The sequence below is a fragment of the Eriocheir sinensis genome, chromosome 16, assembly GCF_024679095.1.
Source record: "Eriocheir sinensis breed Jianghai 21 chromosome 16, ASM2467909v1, whole genome shotgun sequence".
Taxonomy (NCBI): Eukaryota; Metazoa; Arthropoda; class Malacostraca; order Decapoda; family Varunidae; genus Eriocheir; species Eriocheir sinensis.
Genome location: NC_066524.1, coordinates 21,358,513 through 21,376,748, shown reverse-complemented (window position 1 = coordinate 21,376,748; position 18,236 = coordinate 21,358,513). Strand labels below are relative to the sequence as shown.

The following is an 18,236-nucleotide window of genomic DNA, read 5'->3' as shown; positions in this document are numbered from 1 at the left end:
TCGTGAAGGGGGCGTGACAAGGCTCCACTTTGTTCTACATTTGTCTCTCTCTCTCTCTCTCTCTCTCTCTCTCTCTCTCTCTCTCTCTCTCTCTCTCTCTCTCTCTCTCTCTCTCTCTCTCTCTCTCTCTCTCTCTCTCTCTCTCTCTCTCTCTCTCTCTCTCTCTCTCTCTCTCGGGTCAGACAGGCAAGTATAATCTGTTAATGGGTGACTAATGGGCTGTTAGGAACCCTTCTTGCCTAATGGGGTAATGGGAGGGCGAGGGAAGGGGAGGAACGAAGGAGAAGGGAAGGGAGATGGTTAGAGGGCGAGAGAAGGAAAGACAAGGAAGGAAGGGAGGATATGAAGAAGGGAGAGAATTGGGGTAGAAGGGAGAGGAATGGATAAGGGAAAGAAATAGTTAGGGAGATAAATGTAGAAGGGAGAAAAAAGGGAAGGAAGGAAGAGGGAAGGGGAGGAATAAGGGAGAAGGGAAGGGAGATGATTAGAGAAGGGAGAGGTTGGGTAATGAGACGGCGAGGAAAGGGAAGGGGAGGAAGGGAGGATATGAAGAAGGGAGAGGAATGGGGTAGAAGGGAGATGAATTGATAAGGGAAAGAAATGATTAAGAAGGGAGATAAATGTAGACGGGAGAAAGATGGGAAGGAAGGAAGAGGGAAGGGGAGGAATAAGGGAGAAGGGAAGGGAGATGATTAAAGAAGGGAGACGTTTGGGGGTAATGAGAGGACGAGGGAAGGGAAGGTAAGGAAGGGAGGATATGAAGAAGGGAGAGGAATGGATATGGGAGAGAAATGGTTAATAAGGGAGATAGATATAGAAAGGAGAAAGAAGGGAAGGAAGGAAGGAAGAGGGAAGAAGGGAGTTTTGGGGAGGAAGGAAGAAGAGAGGAAGAAGAAGGGAGATAGATGGAGAAGGGAGAAAGAAGATGAACAAGAGGAAGAGAGGAGGAGAGAAAAGAAGAGAAGAGAGAAGAGAATGGTAAGGAAAGGGAAGGAGAGGAAAGGATAGGGAATGGAAGAGAGGAGAAAGGAAGAAGAAGGAAGGAAAGGTGAAGAAAAGGAGAAGATAAAGAAGGGAAGGAAGAAATAAAGAGAAAAAATAAAAAAAGAGAAAATGGGAGATGGAGGAAAGGAAAATAATAAAAGAGGAAGAAAGAAAAAAGAAAGGAAGGACAGGAAGGAAAAGGAAAGTGAATTGAAAAAAGGATACTATCAATGATATTCTCTCTCTCTCTCTCTCTCTCTCTCTCTCTCTCTCTCTCTCTCTCTCTCTCTCTCTCTCTCTCTCAATCCTTAACCGTACATAGAAAGTTCAAAATAAGGTGTGTGTGTGTGTGTGTGTGTGTGTGTGTGTGCGTGCGTCTCGCCTTGACCCAGAAGCCACACGCGACGACACTTGAGAGAGAGAGAGAGAGAGAGAAAAAATGCAGAAAGAAAAGAAAAAAAAAAACTTGTTTGGATAACCTCGAAAACAAACACCGCGGCGCCATTTTGTTTTAGCAAGACAAACAAACAAACTAACAAACAAAACAAATGACCTATGTTGATGTTTTTTCTTCTTTATTTTCTTCTTTTTCTTTTTCTCTTCATTATTTTTCTTTTTTTCTTTATTTTTCTCCCCTCTCTCTCTCTCTCTCTCTCTCTCTCTCTCTCTCTCTCTCTCTCTCTCTCTCTCTCTCTCTCTCTCTCTCTCTCTCTCTCTCTCTCTCTCTCTCTCTCTCTCTCTCCCTTTTCTTCTCCTTCTTTTCTTTCTTTTCTTTATTCTAATCTACTTTTTCCTTCATTTCTATTTCTCTCTATTTCTCTATTTCCTTCTTTCCTTTTCCATTGCCTTTTCCTCGCCCGATTCACTCCTTTCTCCGTTCAGTCCGATTCCACCCCAGTTTCCTGCTCCACCCCGTCCATCCTCCCCTCAGCCTCAGCCTCAGCCCCTAAACAGTCCCTTTCCCCTCCTCCCCCTCCTTCTCCCTTAATTCCCCTCCCTTAGACAGTCCCCTTCAGCTCCCCAAACAGTCCCCTTCCTCTCCTCCTGTTCCTCCCCTTCTTCCCCCCTCTCTCAAATCCCCGCCCTTAGACAGCCCCCTTTACCCCCCCACACAGTACCCTTCCTCCTCCTCCTCTTCCTCCTCCTCCTCCTCCTCCTCCTCCTCCTCCTCCCATGCAAAAACTAGGGTCATAAAATACCTGATGGAGTTTTCATGAAAGTCAATGATGAGGAAGCAGGACTCCCATACGACGTTTTTTTTTTGTTTGTTTGTTTTCAAGGTCATTGTTGTTGTTGTTGTTGTTGTTAATCTATGCTTCGGTATGTCTTGATTTTTCTTCTTCGTTTTCTTCTTTTTCGTCTTTTCTCCTTCTTTTTCTTCTATTTCTCCTTCGTGTATTTCTCAGTTTCTTTCTTTTTGCCTTTTTTCTTCCTTCTCTTTCTATTCCCGTCTTCCTCTTTTCCTTTGTTTTCTTTCTTCTCCTTACACTTCTCTTTCTTCTTTCTCCTTCGCCTCCTCATAAGTTCATCGTCCTCGTCTAAGTCATCCCTAACACTCGTCCTCTTTCTCATCCTCGTCCTCGTATAAGTCATCCCTAACACTCGTCCTCTTTCTCATCCTCGTCCTCGTCCGCTCGTCCGCTTGTCCGTCTGTCTACCTTGTAAATGAACACTATACGTAGATCTGTGTGTGTGTGTGTGTGTGTGTGTGTGTGTGTGTGCTGGGAACGAAAGCAGGGAGGAAGAGAGAGAACGGAAGGAGGAAGAACGGGAAACTCAAGAAAATGGTGGATATCGGGAAGGAAAGCAAAGGAAATTACGCATATTGGCCCTTCCTTCCTTCCTTTAAGATTCCTCCCTTATCATTAGGCGGCGATGTGTGATTGGCGGAGGGCGGGGCCAGGACGAACATGGCTGCCGGAGGTGCCTCGTAGAACTCGCTATCTGCTCTTATTACGACCACTATCTTGCCCTCTGTCCCTCTTCCTCATCATTATCTACTACAAAACACTCCCTTACATATATATCAAGTCTCGGGGCTATACTAAACGCCCCAAGAACAGCGATATAGGGATGGGAAAGAATATTTATACAGTACGGGGCGCGCGGTTTGACTCGCCCGCCCCTCAGCACCTCCGTAAGCCTCTCGTGGAAGTTCCTGGGCTTTTCATGGACTGTTTTGTGACCCTAGTGATAGTTTGACACTTCCTCTGCACCCTGAACTGTAAAACCACCCATGAACACCCGGTTAATCTTCTCTGTAGCCTTGGGAAATAATCGTAATGGGTCAAAATAGGGACCCCTCACTGACTGGCTACCTGGAGTGCGTGCTAACTGGTGTATACGTGCTATCTTCCCTGCGTACTATTTGGTGTTATGAGGGAAGGTTCACGCTACTCACTCCTTGCCTTTAGTGAAGAAATATTTACGTAGTTATTTAGCGATACAGGACAAGGTAAAGGAGTGTCGTTATTTATATTAAAGGAAGTGTGTGTGTGTGTGTGTGTGTGTGTGTGTGTGTGTGTGTGTGTGTGTGTGTGTGTGTGTGTGTTAGAGTAGCACAATTTCTTCCTCTTTAACTGGATAAGACTCGTTCCTTCTGCCTCCTCCTCCTCCTCCTCCTCTTCCTCCTCCTCCTCCTCCTCCTCTCTCGTAGGTATGTGGTTGATGATAATGAGGAAGTGGCGTACGTGATGTTTACTCCACCTCCTCCTCCTCCTCTCCTCCTCCTCCTCCTCCTCCTCTTCCTCCTCCTCCTCCTCCCGTCGCCAAACTTGTGCAGATGAAAGTTAGTTAGGAAGGAGATGCCGGCGACGGATGCTGCGGACGAGAGATGAAGGGGGGGGTGGGGGTGGAAGGAGAGTGGATGCAGTGATGGTGGATGCTGGATGAGGTGTGTGGTGGATGAGATGAGGCTGGGTGGAGTTGAGAGGCTGTGTGGAGTGGATGATACGTTAGTGGGTGAGGTTAAGATAGATAGATAGATTGATAGACAGATTAGAAAGTGGATGAATGGATGAAGAATGGAGTGTAAGGATTATTAGGTGGATGAGAGTAGGGAGAATAAGTGGATAGGTGGATGAGAGTGAGAGAGATAGTGGAATGGTCTATAAGAGAGGTGGATGAAGAGAAAGAAATGGATGAAACAAGGGAAAAGGAGGTGGATGAGAAGAAAGAAGTGGATGAAGAGAAAGAGATGGAAGGAGGGAAGGAGAGAAGTGGAGAGAGAGAAGGAAATGGAAGGAGAGAAAGCATTACATGGAGAGAAAGAGATGGAGGGAGGGAAGGAAACGGAGGGAGGGAAAGAAGTACATGGAGACAAAGAAGTGGAGGAAAGAAGTGGAGGAGAGGAAGTGGAGGGGCTTAAGTAAGGGGTCTAAAGGTGGTCTGTCCAAGGGCTTACAAAGGGTAGCAATCAAGGGTCTTAGAGTGAAATTAATACCAGGTAAACCCTTTCTCTACCTGGCGGTCCTCTTTCCTCCCTCCCTCTTTATCTCCCTCTCTCTCTTTCTCATTACCTCCATCATTCTCTCTCTCTCTCTCTCTCTCTCTCTCTCTCTCTCTCTCTCTCTCTCTCTCTCTCTCTCTCTCTCTCTCTCTCTCTCTCTCTCTCTCTCTCTCTCTCTCTCTCTCCCAACCTTCGTAACCAGCTAATGTTATGCTCCCAATCTGACCACCCAGACGTGTGTGTGTGTGTGTGTGTGTGTGTGTGTGTGTCTCATACTGAGTGAGTGAAGCGACGCTCCCCCGGATGTACACTCCCCATTAGTTAGTTATACTGGATGTGTACGTATATTTACCTGACTTTCTGTGTGTGTGTGTGTGTGTGTGTGTGTGTGTGTGTGTGTGTGTGTGTGTGTGTGTAAAGTTAGATAGACAGAGAACGAGACATCTTTAGAGACATCACTCACCACCACTATCACCACCACCACCACTATCACCACCATCACCACCACCACCTTCACCATTGCCTTGCCCTCAATATGGCGTAAGAAAACCCCCGCGAATCAAGCGAGCGGTCACCCGTGTCCCCTCGCCTAAGCACCGGAACGGGCTCTCAGGGACACGCCACATCGACCCTTCTACTACAGACGTAATTCTACACGTTACCAACAAGTACAGGAATATGAGCCTTGTTCTCAAACTTTTCGGGGCTTGCACACCTATTTGATAAGGCTTTCGTGTATAGAGGTTGTATTAGTATCGGTAAGGCGGTGGGCGGGTTGTCAACGTGCGAGTGTGTTGAGCCCGGGGACTTTTTTTTTTTTTTTACAACTAAGGAGACAGTTCAAGGGCGTAAAAAAATATTATAAAAAAAGCCCGCTACTTACTGCTCCTGAATAGAGGTCAGAGGAGTGGCCAAAAAGAGAGGTCAATTTCGGGTGGAGAGGTGTCCTGATACCCACCGATGCACCCTGACAACTTTCAACCATTGCCGAGTGGGGAAAGATCACCCTCATGCTGTCCGGATCTTCAATCAACCCTAACATCAGCGACTTCGGCCAAGAGGAGCACTGGGAGGCAGCTTAGGCCAGGCAAAAGTCATATATTACGGGCTGGGTCATCCAAGAGACCCCTCAAGAAAGTCTACCGGCGCTATTGGCAACACTTAAAACAAAACCTCCAAACTGTCATAACCTAGCCACAGTGCAGTTTCTAAGACAACAAAACACAGACTGGGCGCATCTTCCCTTAGCCAGCCGTAACTTCGATGCCTTGTATCTGTCGGACCGCCAGCAAACCGTCACCCAGAAGCCAGTTATCTCGACCTCATCTCTTTAACTCCCGCGTAACAAAAGACAACCACGGGGCGCACTGACGGCTATGGGAGGCAGGAGGGCGCCCTTACTGACCCCCTAGCCGCAGATAAGGTCACGTAGGGGAGGAAGCTGCCCCGCCACGCTCCGATAAGGTCAGGTAGCTCATGGGTCAGTCTCGCTATAAGAGGGCAAATGAGGCGTAACTAAGAGCTTTACACCCTCCCGCCAGACGCTACTGAATCCCCTAAAAGAGTGTAGGATCCCCTTAAAGAGTGTTGGATCCCCTTATAGCATAGACGACAGGGGGTTCTATACGCGTGCTTAGGCTTGGTGTGTGTGTGGGTCTGATCCTGTGTGTGTGTGTGTTTGTGTGTTTGTGTGAAAGTTGAAAGGGTATGTTTGTAAGATCTGTTTGACGTTATCTTCTATCTTTCCTTTCCTTCCGGCACTCCACCTTTTCCTCCCTCTCTCTTTCCCTCCCTCTCTCTCTCCCTCCTCTCCTTCTTCAGGGTTCTCCACGCACGTTCCCATGCTGGAGGAGGAACGTGTTAGTGTGTCCTGCCGGTATATTTTCCACGCCTCCTTCTGGTCTTATCGCCTCTACCACCACCACTACCACCACCACCACCACCACTACCACTAACACCACCACGTTCTCTGTCCCAACGTAATTTATTTTCTTCATCTTTTCTTTCCCCTCCTCTCCAAACCGTCTTTTCTTCCTATTTTCTTCCTCTTTCTTGGATCGCTCTGCCTTTCAATTAACACAAGCCAAATAAAGCAACACAGATACAAAGAGAAGAAACACTAACTCTGGAACACTAACTCTGCAGCACTAACTCTGGAATACTAACTCTGCAACACTAACTCTGGAACACCAACTCTGAAACACTAACTCTGGAACACTAACTCTGCAACACTAACTCTGGAACACAAAATGGAACACTAACTCTGGAACACTAACCATGCAACACTAACTCTGGAACACAAAATGGAACACTGACTCTGCAACACTAACTCTGGAACACAAACTCTGCAACACTAACTCTGCAACACTAACTCTGGAACACTAACTCTGGAACACTAACCCTGCAACACTAACTCTGGAACACAAAATGGAGCACCAATAAATATCCCTCCCCTCACCGTAACCTTAATCCACATCGCTCCACCTGTCATCACATGCCCCGCCCCCCCTAAAAAAAAGCAACACAAAATACCAGCCAAAAGACACACACAACACATTTAGCAATTCAAATTCACAGCAACACTTACGTAACATCGGCCACGAGTTACATCTGGGCACATTCTTCTTCTTCTCTTCTTCCTTCTCTTCTCTCCTCTTCTCTCTCTCTTCTTTCTTCTTCTTCGTCCTGAAATAAATGCAAGAGAGAGAAAAAGTTAGTCTCCCCTCCACGATCTCCTTATAAGCTTAGGACGCGTACAGACTGGTTTCTCTCTCTCTCTCTCTCTCTCTCTCTCTCTCTCTCTCTCTCTCTCTCTCTTTATGAATGGTCAGTTTTTACCTTCAAAATAAATTATCCTCCCTCTCTCTCTCTCCCTTCCCTCCCTTCCCCTCCGCCCCCTCCCTCCCTTTCCCCTCCCTTAGTTAGCCTCCTTTACCCTTTACTAAGACACGTAGCCACAAAGGGTCGCAATAATAAGGTCTCATAAACAAGGCCAGGCTCGTAGGAGTGTGCGTGGATCATCGACTTAAGGAGTGGTCAGTGTCTGGCCGTGAACTAATCTTCGGCGCTACGTCCGTCTCGGCTTTGTAAGGACGCTCTTTCTGACGTTGGTTCTGCACTTAACGACGATGTAGTGTATAGTGGGTTGTGTGTTAAGGAGGGATATATTAAGACAGTCACGGAGTTTGTATCATATTAAGGGTTTTGGAGTTGGTTTAAATGCATATGCTAACTCGCTATTTCTGATGTTGGTTCTGCACTTACGACGATGTAGTGTATAGTGGGTTGTGTGTTAAGGGGGGATGTATTAAGACAGTCACGGAGTTTGTATCATATTAAGGGTTTTGGAGTTGGTTTAAATGCATATGCTAACTCTCTATTTCTGATGTTGGTTCCGCACTTAACGACGATGTAGTGTATAGTGGGTTGTGTGTTAAAGGGGAGTTATATTAAGACAGTCACGCACTTCAGTCATCCAAACAGCTGTGTGGGAAGGAAGGAAGGAAGGAAGTGAGCAATGTGGAATCGAAAGAGAGGAAAAGAAGAGAGAATGAAAAAAAGGTGTAAAATGTGATAGGAAACTAGATATCTGAAAGTGAAAAGAAGGAAGAGAGAAAAGGAAGGACAAGAAAGAGAAAAACAATGTAAGAAATAAAAAAAATGAAATTAAACATAAAATAGGAAAAAAAAAGAACTCGTACCCTGAAATGAATGAGAGAAAACGAGGGACAAAATAAAAGAAAAGCATAACCAGATAAAAGACAGGAAGAAAACGGATCAGAAAGTGACGGGAACGAAGAGAAAGGAAGAGAGAGGAAGGGGTCAGAAAAGTCTCATAAAGGGTGACTGATGTATTAAGACACTCCCTTCAACGTTCATAATCCCCAAGACGAGTTTAGCGAAGAAGACTGACATTGATAATACCCGAACCACCTTTCTGTTTTACCTCGCCATTCCCAGACGCGTCCATCCTTCACATCAACTACTTCTAAGGGCCAAAAAGCATATCAACCTGATTCTCATGAGTGTTCCTTTACGCTCACGGTACAGAGGAAGGGTCAGACTACCACCAGGGTCATAAAACTCCCCCTGGAAATTCCCGAAACTCCTACGAAAACCGTGTCAAAATCTGAGGACTCGGGCGCCGGGAGTTTTAAGAAAAATGACGCTAAGTTTCAGGCTTTTGGGGTCCGTTTCAGAGTCCCCTTCAGAGGCCCTTCACGCTGGTCAAGGGCTTTTGCTAACCAGTGAAGGGGACCAGAGGCAGGAGTGAGTTGATAAGGACGTGTGTGTGTGTGTGTGTGTGTGTGTGTGTGTGTGTGTGTGTGTGTGTGTGTGTGTGTGTGTGTGTGTGTGTGTGTGTGTGTGTGTGTGTGTGTGTGTGTGTAACCTTGAAACAGTGGTATGTGTGGGAGAGCAGCCTGGGAGGTTATGGGAAGGGAGAAGAAGGGAGGGAAGAAGGGAGGTAAGGAGGTCTGGGTGTAGGTAAATTAAGGTGTAGGTAAGGCGGGTGAGGTAACACTGTAGGGTTAAGTAAGGGCAGGTAAGGTAGGGGTATAGGTAAGCTTAGGTAAGGGCGTAAGGTAAGGGCAGGTATAAGGTAAAGACTATAGGTAATGTAAAATAAGGTAACGGAAGGTGAGGTAAGGATTTAGGTAAGGCAAGGTAAGAGTGTAAGGAAAGGGTGTAGGTAAGGCAAGGTAAGGGTTTAGGTAAGGCAAGGTAAGGGTTTAGGTAAGGCAAGGTAAGGGTTTAGGTAAGGCAAGGTAAGGGTTTAGGTAAGGCAAGGTAAGGGTATTAAGGCAAGGTAACAGTGTAAGGAAAGGGTGTAGGTAGGGGCAGGTAAGGGTGTGTGGGGGGGGAAGCCAGGGTGGGGTCACGAAGTCTCCCACGCGGGGTCAAAAAGTTTAGTTATTCATAGACTCAGTTTATACGTGGGAGGCTGAGGTGAGTGGAGTCGGGGGGGAGGGGGAAGGGGTTAGGGGGGGAGGTTAGGTCATTCAGGGTCCGTCTTGTACTTACTTATATCATCCCACACTCCCCCCACCCAAGTCTCCCCCACCCCTTCTTCAACTCTTCAACGGCTCCTCACTTCGCCTGTTGGAAAAGCCTCGCGTGGTAGAAGTGGTAGGGCTTTCCATGGACTGTTTTGTGATCCTGGTGATAGTTTGATACGACCCCTGCATCTTGAAGCGGAAAATCACATATGAATACCCGGTTAATATTTCCTGTGATCTTGGGAAATAGACGTAATGGAAGTTTGATACTGTTTAAAACCCAGTCGTTGAAGTTGCTGGACGAGGCGGTGTTCGGTTGTCACATTAATATACGAGTACCCCTTTCAGTCCCCCTTCTTCTTCCCCATCTTCCCATCTTCTTTAGTACTTCCATCTTCCATCTTCTCCTTCATGGATTGTTTTGTGATCCTAGTGATAGTTCTACACCTCCTCTGCGTCCTGAACTTCAAAATCACCAATGGAAACCCAGTTAATCATCTCTGTTGCCCTGGATAATAGACGTAATAGAGTCCGATACGTTTAACAATATGAACCTCAAGACCTCGAGACCCCACAAGCGACGTCTCCGGAGGGCCGCGTAGGAGGTCCATTAGAAGCGACAGGCCGCCAGATGGACACGATTGGACCACATAATGATGGGAAGAGTGGCGTGTACCCCAGGGCCGGCGTGTCAAGGTTCGATACCCGGCCAGTCCGTCAAGGAAACCAGAGGACGAGGCGATGTTTGGTTGTCACATTAGTATACGAGTACCCCCTTCAGTCCCCCTTCTTCTTCCCGTCTTCTTTGGTTCTTCCGTCTTCTATCTTCTTCCCCTTCTTCTAACTGCCCATCATTGGCTATATGCAAGTGCCCCTTCATTTCCCCCTTCAGTCCCCCGTCTTCTTTGGTTCTTCCGTCTTCTATCTTCTTCCCCTTCTTCCAACTGCCCATCATTAGCTATATGCAAGTACCCCCTTCATTTCCCCCTTCAGTCCCCCTTCTTCTTCCCGTCTTCTTTTGTTCTTCCGTCTCCTATCTTCTTCCCCTTCTTCTAACTGCCCATCATTAGCTATATGCAAGTACCCCCTTCATTTCCCCCTTCACTTCCCTTTCTCTTCCCCTTCATCTTCCCATCTTCTCTAGCTTTTCCCTTCTCCATCCTCTCTCTCTTCTCCTAACCACCCATTATCACATTAGAGAAGAGTGGAGTACCATCTTCTTCCTTCTCCCCTTCCTCCTCTCCTTCCCCTTCACTTCCCCTTCATCTTCCCATCCTCTCTAGTTTTCCCTTTTCCATCTTCTTCCTCTTATCCTAACCACCCATTATCACATTAAAGAAGACCTGAATACCATCTTCTTCCCGTCTCCCCTTCCTCCTCTCCTTCCCATCTTCCTTATTCCCTCCCTCTCTTTCTTTCCTATCCTTTCTTTAATTCCTCCCTAACCTTGTCAAGCTATCACCAGGCTCACAAAACTACCCATGGAAATACTGACACCATAACACAACCTCTATGAAAGCCTTATCAAATGCGCGCTTGTGTGTGTGTGTGTGTGTGTGTGTGTGAGAGATCCCCGAAATGTGCAAGAATGTGGGATTGGATTCGCCGCAGAGGCTTCATCTTCCCCCAAACACCTTTTGAATAGGTGACACGCGATTTCACACTCCCGGATCCCTTTCCAAACACGGCCGTCCATCACTTAAGCGGATTCGGCGACGCGCTTCTCTGGGGATTAGAAAGAGTGTTCGATCCTTTATGCACGGAGGAAGAGGAGGATCTGATGACGATGTTGGGGTTTGTAAGAGGATGAGGAAAAGATGATAATTTAGTTGAAGATGAAGAATGAGGAGGAGGAGGAGGATAAGAAGGAAGTGCAAGGGAGATGAAGAGCAGAGGATGATGGAGGAGATGAAGGTGGAGAATGAGATAATTAGAAGAAAGTGCAATAATGATAAAGGGAAGAAAAATGAGATAAAAGATTAAGAAATAGGATAAATAAATAAAAAAGAAAAAGGAAAGGTTATGAAGGCATGAGAAGATGAAAATGGCGATAAAAAAGAAGATTGAAACAAAAAAATAGAAGGAAAGTAGGAAGAGAAAAAAGAAAAGATACCAAAAAAATAAAAACGTAGATATGATAGTAATTCAACATTCTAATAAATATGAACAAAGTAAATTTTTCCTCCTCTATAGATATGACCACCTCTATGTATTTTCTCTTCTCCTTTTCTCCTATAGTTACATCAATCTCTTATCTCTCTCCTTTTCCTTCCCTTCTTCTATATTACGTCACAATTATAACCCTCTCCCCTTTCTCTCCTAGTTCTGTCATTTCCTCTTCCTCCCTTTCCCTCTTCTTTCCTTTCTTCTTCTTTACCTCACAACTATCAACCTCTTCTACTTTTCTCCTAGTTCTATCATTCCCTCTTTCTTCCTTTCTTCCATATTACGTCACACCTATCACCCTCTCCCCCTTCTCTCCTAGTTTCATCAGTCCCTTAACCTTTCCTTCCTTCCCTTACAGCCGCAGAATCTCGTGCTAATGGGAGAGTTTCCGGATTGCGACGTCAAGCTGTGCGACTTCGAGATCTCACGAGTCCTGACGCCCGGCCGGGAGGTGCGCGAGATTCTGGGCACGCCGGACTACGTGGGTGAGTGAGCTGATCCCTGTTACCTTGTTTATTTTTGTCTTTATTTACCTTTTATGGGCAAACTGGACTACCTGGGTGAATGTGTGTGTGTGTGTGTTACCTATTACTACCTTTGTTAATATCTTGGTAATAAGGAAATGGGAAAGGGGAAGGGAGGAAACTAGGTAATCGGAGGGGAATGGAAATGAAAAGGGCATGAAGGAGACAGGGCGAGAGAAGGGGAGGAAGGGAAGGGGATAAGAGGAAGGGGAGATGAAAGGGGAAGGTTAAAAAAACACTGGAAAGGAACGGAAAATGGGAAGGGAGGATACTAGCTAATCGGAGGGGGTAAGGAAAGGAAAAGTGCTTGAAGGAGACAGGGCGAGAGAAGGGGAGGAAGGGGAGGGGATAAGAGGAAGGGGAGATGAAAGGGGAAGGTTAAAAAGAAACTGGAAAGGAACGGAAAATGGAAGGGAGATAAAACTTGCTAAAAGAAGGATTAATGAAGAGGTTGAGAGGGAGAAGAAGGGGAGACGAGAGGGAAGAAAGGAAAAAAGGGGAGGCGAAGGGGAGCCATATTGAAAAGGGAGACACAACAAGCTAAAAAAAGGGAGAAGGAGACGGGGAGAGAGGGTGAAGCTGAGGGGAGAAAGGATAAGAGGAGACGAAGGGAGAGCAAGGGAGCCATATTGAAAAGGGAGACACAAGAAGCTAAAAAAAGGGAGAAGGAGACGGGGAGAGAGGGTGAAGCTGAGGGGAGAAAGGATAAGGGGAGACGAAGGGAGAGTATGGGAGCCACATTGAAAAGGGAGACAGAACAAGCTAAAATAAGGGTGATGAAGATGAAAGGTGAAGGAGACGGGGTGAGAGGGTGAAGCTGAGGGGAGAAAGGATAAGGGGAGACGAAGGGGAAGGTTGGGGAGCCACATACGGGGTGAAAACAACACTAAATTAATCAAAGGGAGAGAGACGATGCCTTATGGGGCCAGGCGATCCCCGCGACCTGGTTTGCACGGCGCCACGGAGCATAAAATTACTCCCGACGTCAGCTGTTATGGAGAGAGGGAGAGAGGGAGGGAGAGAAGGAGGGAGAGAGGGAGGGAGAGAAGGAGGGAGAGAGGGAGTGTCGTAGGAGCTGGATATATGTCAAACCTATAGATATTAATGGGACTCGCTGAATAAGGCGAGTTTAATAGATTCATAAGTTAATAAGGAGATATTTTGCAAGGTTATGATCCGCGAGATTGATTGACTAACTTAATAATTCGTAAGGGGAGTCTTATATGGAGATCTAGAGGGAGTCCTACAGGGAAGTCCTACAGTGGAGTCCTTAAGGGAGTCTTAAAGTCGTAAAATCGTGAATTCCTAAGGTTCTAAATTCCTAAAGGGAGTTCTAATGGCAGTCCTAAGGTCGTCAAGTCCTAAAATCCTACGAATCCTAAGGTCCTAAAATCCTAAGGGAGTCAGTTTTTTTTCTTTCTCTTTTTTTTCTTTTTTCTTTAGCTTTTCGTGTTTTATTCTCGTTTTTCCAACTTTCTCGAAATTCACAAACGAGTTCCTAAGAATCCTAAGAATCCTACGAATCCTAAGGTCCTAAAATCCTAAATTCGTAGGAGTCATTTTTTTTCTCTTTTTTCTTTTTTTATTCAGCTTTTCATGTCTTATTCTCGTTTCTACAACTTTCTCGAAATTCACAAACGAGTTCCTAAGAATCCTACGAATCCTAAGAATCCTAAGGTCCTAAAATCCTAAGGGAGTCAGTTTTTTTCTTTCTCTTTTTCTCTTTTTTTAATTAGCTTTTCATGTTTTATTTCCGTTTTTCTTCTCCAACTTTCTCGAAATTCACAAACGAGTTAATTTTACAACATTATCTTCCCTTTCTCTTTCCCCTTTTTTTCATTCATATTTCAATAGATTTTCTTTTCCTTCAACTTTTTCGAACTTTGCACGCGACTTAATTTTGCTTCACATTTTTCTATCTTTCCCTTCTTCCCTTTTTCCTCCTTCTTCCTTCCTTCTTCGTCTTTCTCTTTCATCTTCTTTTCTTTTTTGTCGTGTTTTCATCTTCTTTTCTTCCTTCCTTCTTCGTCTTTCTCTCCTTTATCTTCTTTTCTCTTTTGTCTTTCTTTCTTCTTCTTTCCTTCCTTCCTTTTCCTCTCCTTTATTCATTTATTTTTCTTGTATCAAACACGTTTTTCTCCTCTATCCTCCCTCTACGCGTGCCGCCTCCTCCGCCTCGTCTCATTCCTGTACGCAGTTCGTATGACCCCAAAACACAGACCACGGTATACCAAAACCTTGTGTAGATAGAGATAGGGAGAAATACGAGCAGGAGGAGGAGGAGGAGGAGGAGGAGGTATAAAAGGTAGATAGTGGAATAGATTGGGAATGAAATGGAGGAGGAAGAGGGAGTAAAGAAGGAGGAGGAGAAGGAGGAGGAAGAGGAGGAGGTGGTATAACAGATAGAAGAATAGATTGGGAATGAAATGGAGGAGGAAGAGGAAGTATAGAAAGAGGAGGAAGAGGAGAAGGAGGAGGAGGAGGACGAATAGAATGAATGAAGTGACTGATAGGAAAGTGAAAATGAACACAAAAAAAACAAAAATTAATAGAAAAAGAAGAAGAAAGAAGAGGAATAGGAGGAGGAGGAGGATGAGGAAGAGAAGGAAGGAATAGTTGATACGAGAACGAAAAAAAAAAGATAAAAAATAAAAATTAAAAGAAAAAAAAATTATCAACCCAAAAATATTAAAATTGTAACCCAAAAATCGATTATTGGAATAGAAACGAAAAAAAAAAATGAAGAAAAGTGAAAAAAATGAAAAATGAGAGAGAATGAACACACACACACACACACACACACACACACACACACACACACACACACACACACACGTGGCCAGGGTAACACAACCACACATTCCGATATCCTTCCTATCCTTATCTATCCTTCTCGTGTGTCCTGTAGGATCTCTGTGCCCTCCTCCTCTCCTCCTCCTCCTCCTCCTCCTCCTCCTCCTCCCCTTTCATGTAAAGATAGCTTATCGTTCCCTTTGTCTCCTCCTTCTCTCCTTCCTTCTTCCTCCTCCTCCTCCTCCTCCTCCTCCTCCTCTTCTTCCTCTTCCTCCTTCCTTCTTAAAAATACGGCAGCAAGGAAGAAAAAAAAATCTCCTCCCTCAAACCAATTCTCTTATCTTGAAATAGAGGAAAGGGAGGTAGATTGTGCCTCCCTACCTCCCTTCTCTCTCTCTCTCTCTCTCTCTCTCTCTCTCTCTCTCTCTCTCTCTCTCTCTCTCTCTCTCTCTCTCTCTCTTAATAATCACGAAAAAGTTGTAATATTCTCATTAATTCACCGACACCTGAGAGGAGGAGGAGGAGGAGGAGGAGGAGGAGGAGGAGGAGGGATTGAATGAGAGGAGAGGAAACGTATACCTGCATTCAGACTTACGAGGAGGAGCAGGAGGAGGAGGAAGAGGAGAAGGAGGAAGAGGAGGAGGTCATTGGAAACTTGAATGAATACGAGATGAGAAGAATTTCGAAGCTTCATGTTAACAAACCCAAGCAGAGGAGGAGGAGGAGGAAGAGGAGGAGGAGGAGGAGAAGGAGGAGGAGGAGGAGGAGGAGGAGCCACGTGTTGTCGGTTAGCCACAAGCAATCTCAGCATCTCTCTCTCTCTCTCTCTCTCTCTCTCTCTCTCTCTCTCTAAGTCTTTTATTCCTCTTTTTCCTCCTCTTCCTCTTTCTCCTTCTTTTCCTCTTCCTTCTTTCGATCAATTTCTATCTACATAAGTGTTTCTTTATTCTTCCTCTTCCACCTCCTCTGCCACTAAAATTTACACACTCAACATGCTTAAGACTCAACGTAACGAAGACTCGCACTGGGGCAACGCGTAGCTTTAACGTAACAGCACTCATCCACAACACACACCGCATCACGAGAAGCTGCCGGGTGAGCGGGTGAGCGGGTGACGGACGGACGGCGCCAATCACAAGCTTTAACAGAGGCCGGGTCTGATCCTGGGCCCGTCTAGAATTGCTAATCGGACCGCGGCGACCCGGAAAGGCATGAAACCCCGGCAAGAACAAGCTATGACGTGAGACAGACGGACGGCGCGAGGCTGCCAGAGACTTAACAAGGCGAGTTGATAAGTGAATATAGCCGCGACGGAGACAACAAAGGGAGATGAGAGGAGATGAGATGCTGGAGGGGGAGGAGGAGGAGGGAGATGGATGCTGGAGATAGAGGAAGAAGGAAGAGATGTAGGGAGATAAGGAAGATGCTGGAGGAGGAGGAGAAGGATGGGGAGGAGGAGGAAGAGGAGGAGGGAGATGCTGGTAGTAGTAGTAGTAGTAGTAGTAGTAGTAGTAGTAGGAGGAGGAGGAACAGACAGCACACTCAAACACACACACACACACACACACACACACACACACACACACACACACACACACACGTCCAAAACATTACATATACCCTTCCACTGACCTTCCACTGCTCCACTTCTCCTCCTCCTCCTCCTCCTCCTCCTCCTCCTCCTCCTTCGTCTCCACCCACTTCCATTATAGCTCCACCCACGCAGGAAGCTGAGGCGAGACGAAGAGGAGGAGGAGGAGGAAAGGATGTGGAGTGATGTGGAGTAGGAGAAACTTTAAGTGGAGGAAGAGTAAAGAATGTGGAGTAATGTGGAGTAAATTAGACTTGAAGTGGAATAGGAGTGAAAGATGTGGAGTACGAGAATGTGGAAGTGGAGTGAGATGGAGTAAACTTAAGTGGATAAAGTAAAAAAAAAAAAAAGAAAGTTGGAGCAAAGACAAAAAAAAAGGAGAATCAATGAATGGAAAATCGAGAGTGGATAGATGGATTGAAAGGGCAGTGGAGTGAAGTGGAAGGGAGTGGAAGGGACGCCAGTGGAGGGAGTGTGAGTCGGCTTAGTTTGTAGGTAATAAATGTCCTGAGCCTTATAGAGTGCTTGCAGGACCTCCGCCCATGCGTGTGTGTGTGTGTGTGTGTGTGTGTGTGTGTGTGTGTGTGTGTGTGTGTGTGTGTGTGTGTTTACGAGTGTGTTTTCATTCTAGTTTCTCTTCTGTCTGTCTGTCTGTCTGTCTGTATCGATTTGCATTTCTCCTCCTCCTCCTCCTCCTCCTCCTCTTCCTTCTCCTCTTCCTCCTTCCTTCTCCTTTCTTCTCGTTCTCCTCTTCTTTCTTCTCCTTTCTTCTCTTCCTCTTCCTCCTCCCTCCTCCTCCTTTCTTCTAATCCATCCTTCTTCTTCTTCCTTTTCCTCCTCCTCAATCCCTTCTTCTCCTTCCTTCTCCTTCTTCCTCTCCTTTCTCCTCATCCACAATTCCACTTCATGTCCTTATTTCCATTCCCAGACAAGCTCAGGTTCAACCCACTCTCTCTCCCTCTCCCTCTCTTTTTGCCCCGTTACGAACACTCCACACCCTTCGTCCCCTCGTCTCGCCCCGCCCCTCGAAGCTTCCCTCTCGATCCTATCTCCCAAAAGACTTATGTTTCCCGTCTTTAAAAGCATCAGGCGAGCGTTTGAAGCGGAGAAACTGTGCTACTGGCAAAAAGAGAGAGGGGGAGAGAGGGAGAGATGGGGGGATAAGAGAGAGAGAGAGGGGGGGTTGAGAGGAAGAAAGAGAATGAAAATGAAAATAAAAAGGAAAGAAAAAACATTGAAAAAGAAGAAATGATGGAGAAAAGAAATAATAGGTTAAGAAATGAGACGAGAAAGCAGAAGAGGAAAGGAAGGAAAGTAGAGGAAGGAAAATTAAGTGATAAAGATGGAAATAAAAAGAGAAAAGATAATATATACAAGACATTTACCTGTTAAGACGCTAATTAGGGCAAAAATACAGGTGAGAGATAGATAGATAGATAGGTAGATATAGAGAGAGTATAAATGAAAACAAGATAGAACAACAATTAGCAACTTCTCAGGTAACACACACCTCATTAACCTGAATAGACACACACGCACGCACGCACACACAACCCCCCCCTACCCCCCTACCCTCACCCACCCACACACACACTCATTAGAATCAGAGACAGAAAAAACAAAAGACAACAGCAAAAACAACAATAACTTACACTCATTCACCTTGTCTTCAATCACAGGTGAGTTGCACGCGTCACCTGAGTAAATGAAGTCGGCAGGTATGAGAGAGAGAA

The 18,236-nt window shown here is 45.8% G+C and overlaps 1 protein-coding gene across 1 annotated transcript in view; it reads left to right on the top strand.

Moving 5' to 3' along the window:
- The window catches only part of LOC126999552 (striated muscle-specific serine/threonine-protein kinase-like), a 119,141-nt gene that overhangs the window by 81,256 nt on the left and 19,649 nt on the right, over window positions 1-18,236 (top strand). Inside the window, exon 4 of the mRNA XM_050862293.1 lies at window positions 11,954-12,080. Coding sequence (XP_050718250.1) covers window positions 11,954-12,080 — 127 coding nt within the window. The remainder of the gene's footprint in view (window positions 1-11,953; window positions 12,081-18,236) is intronic.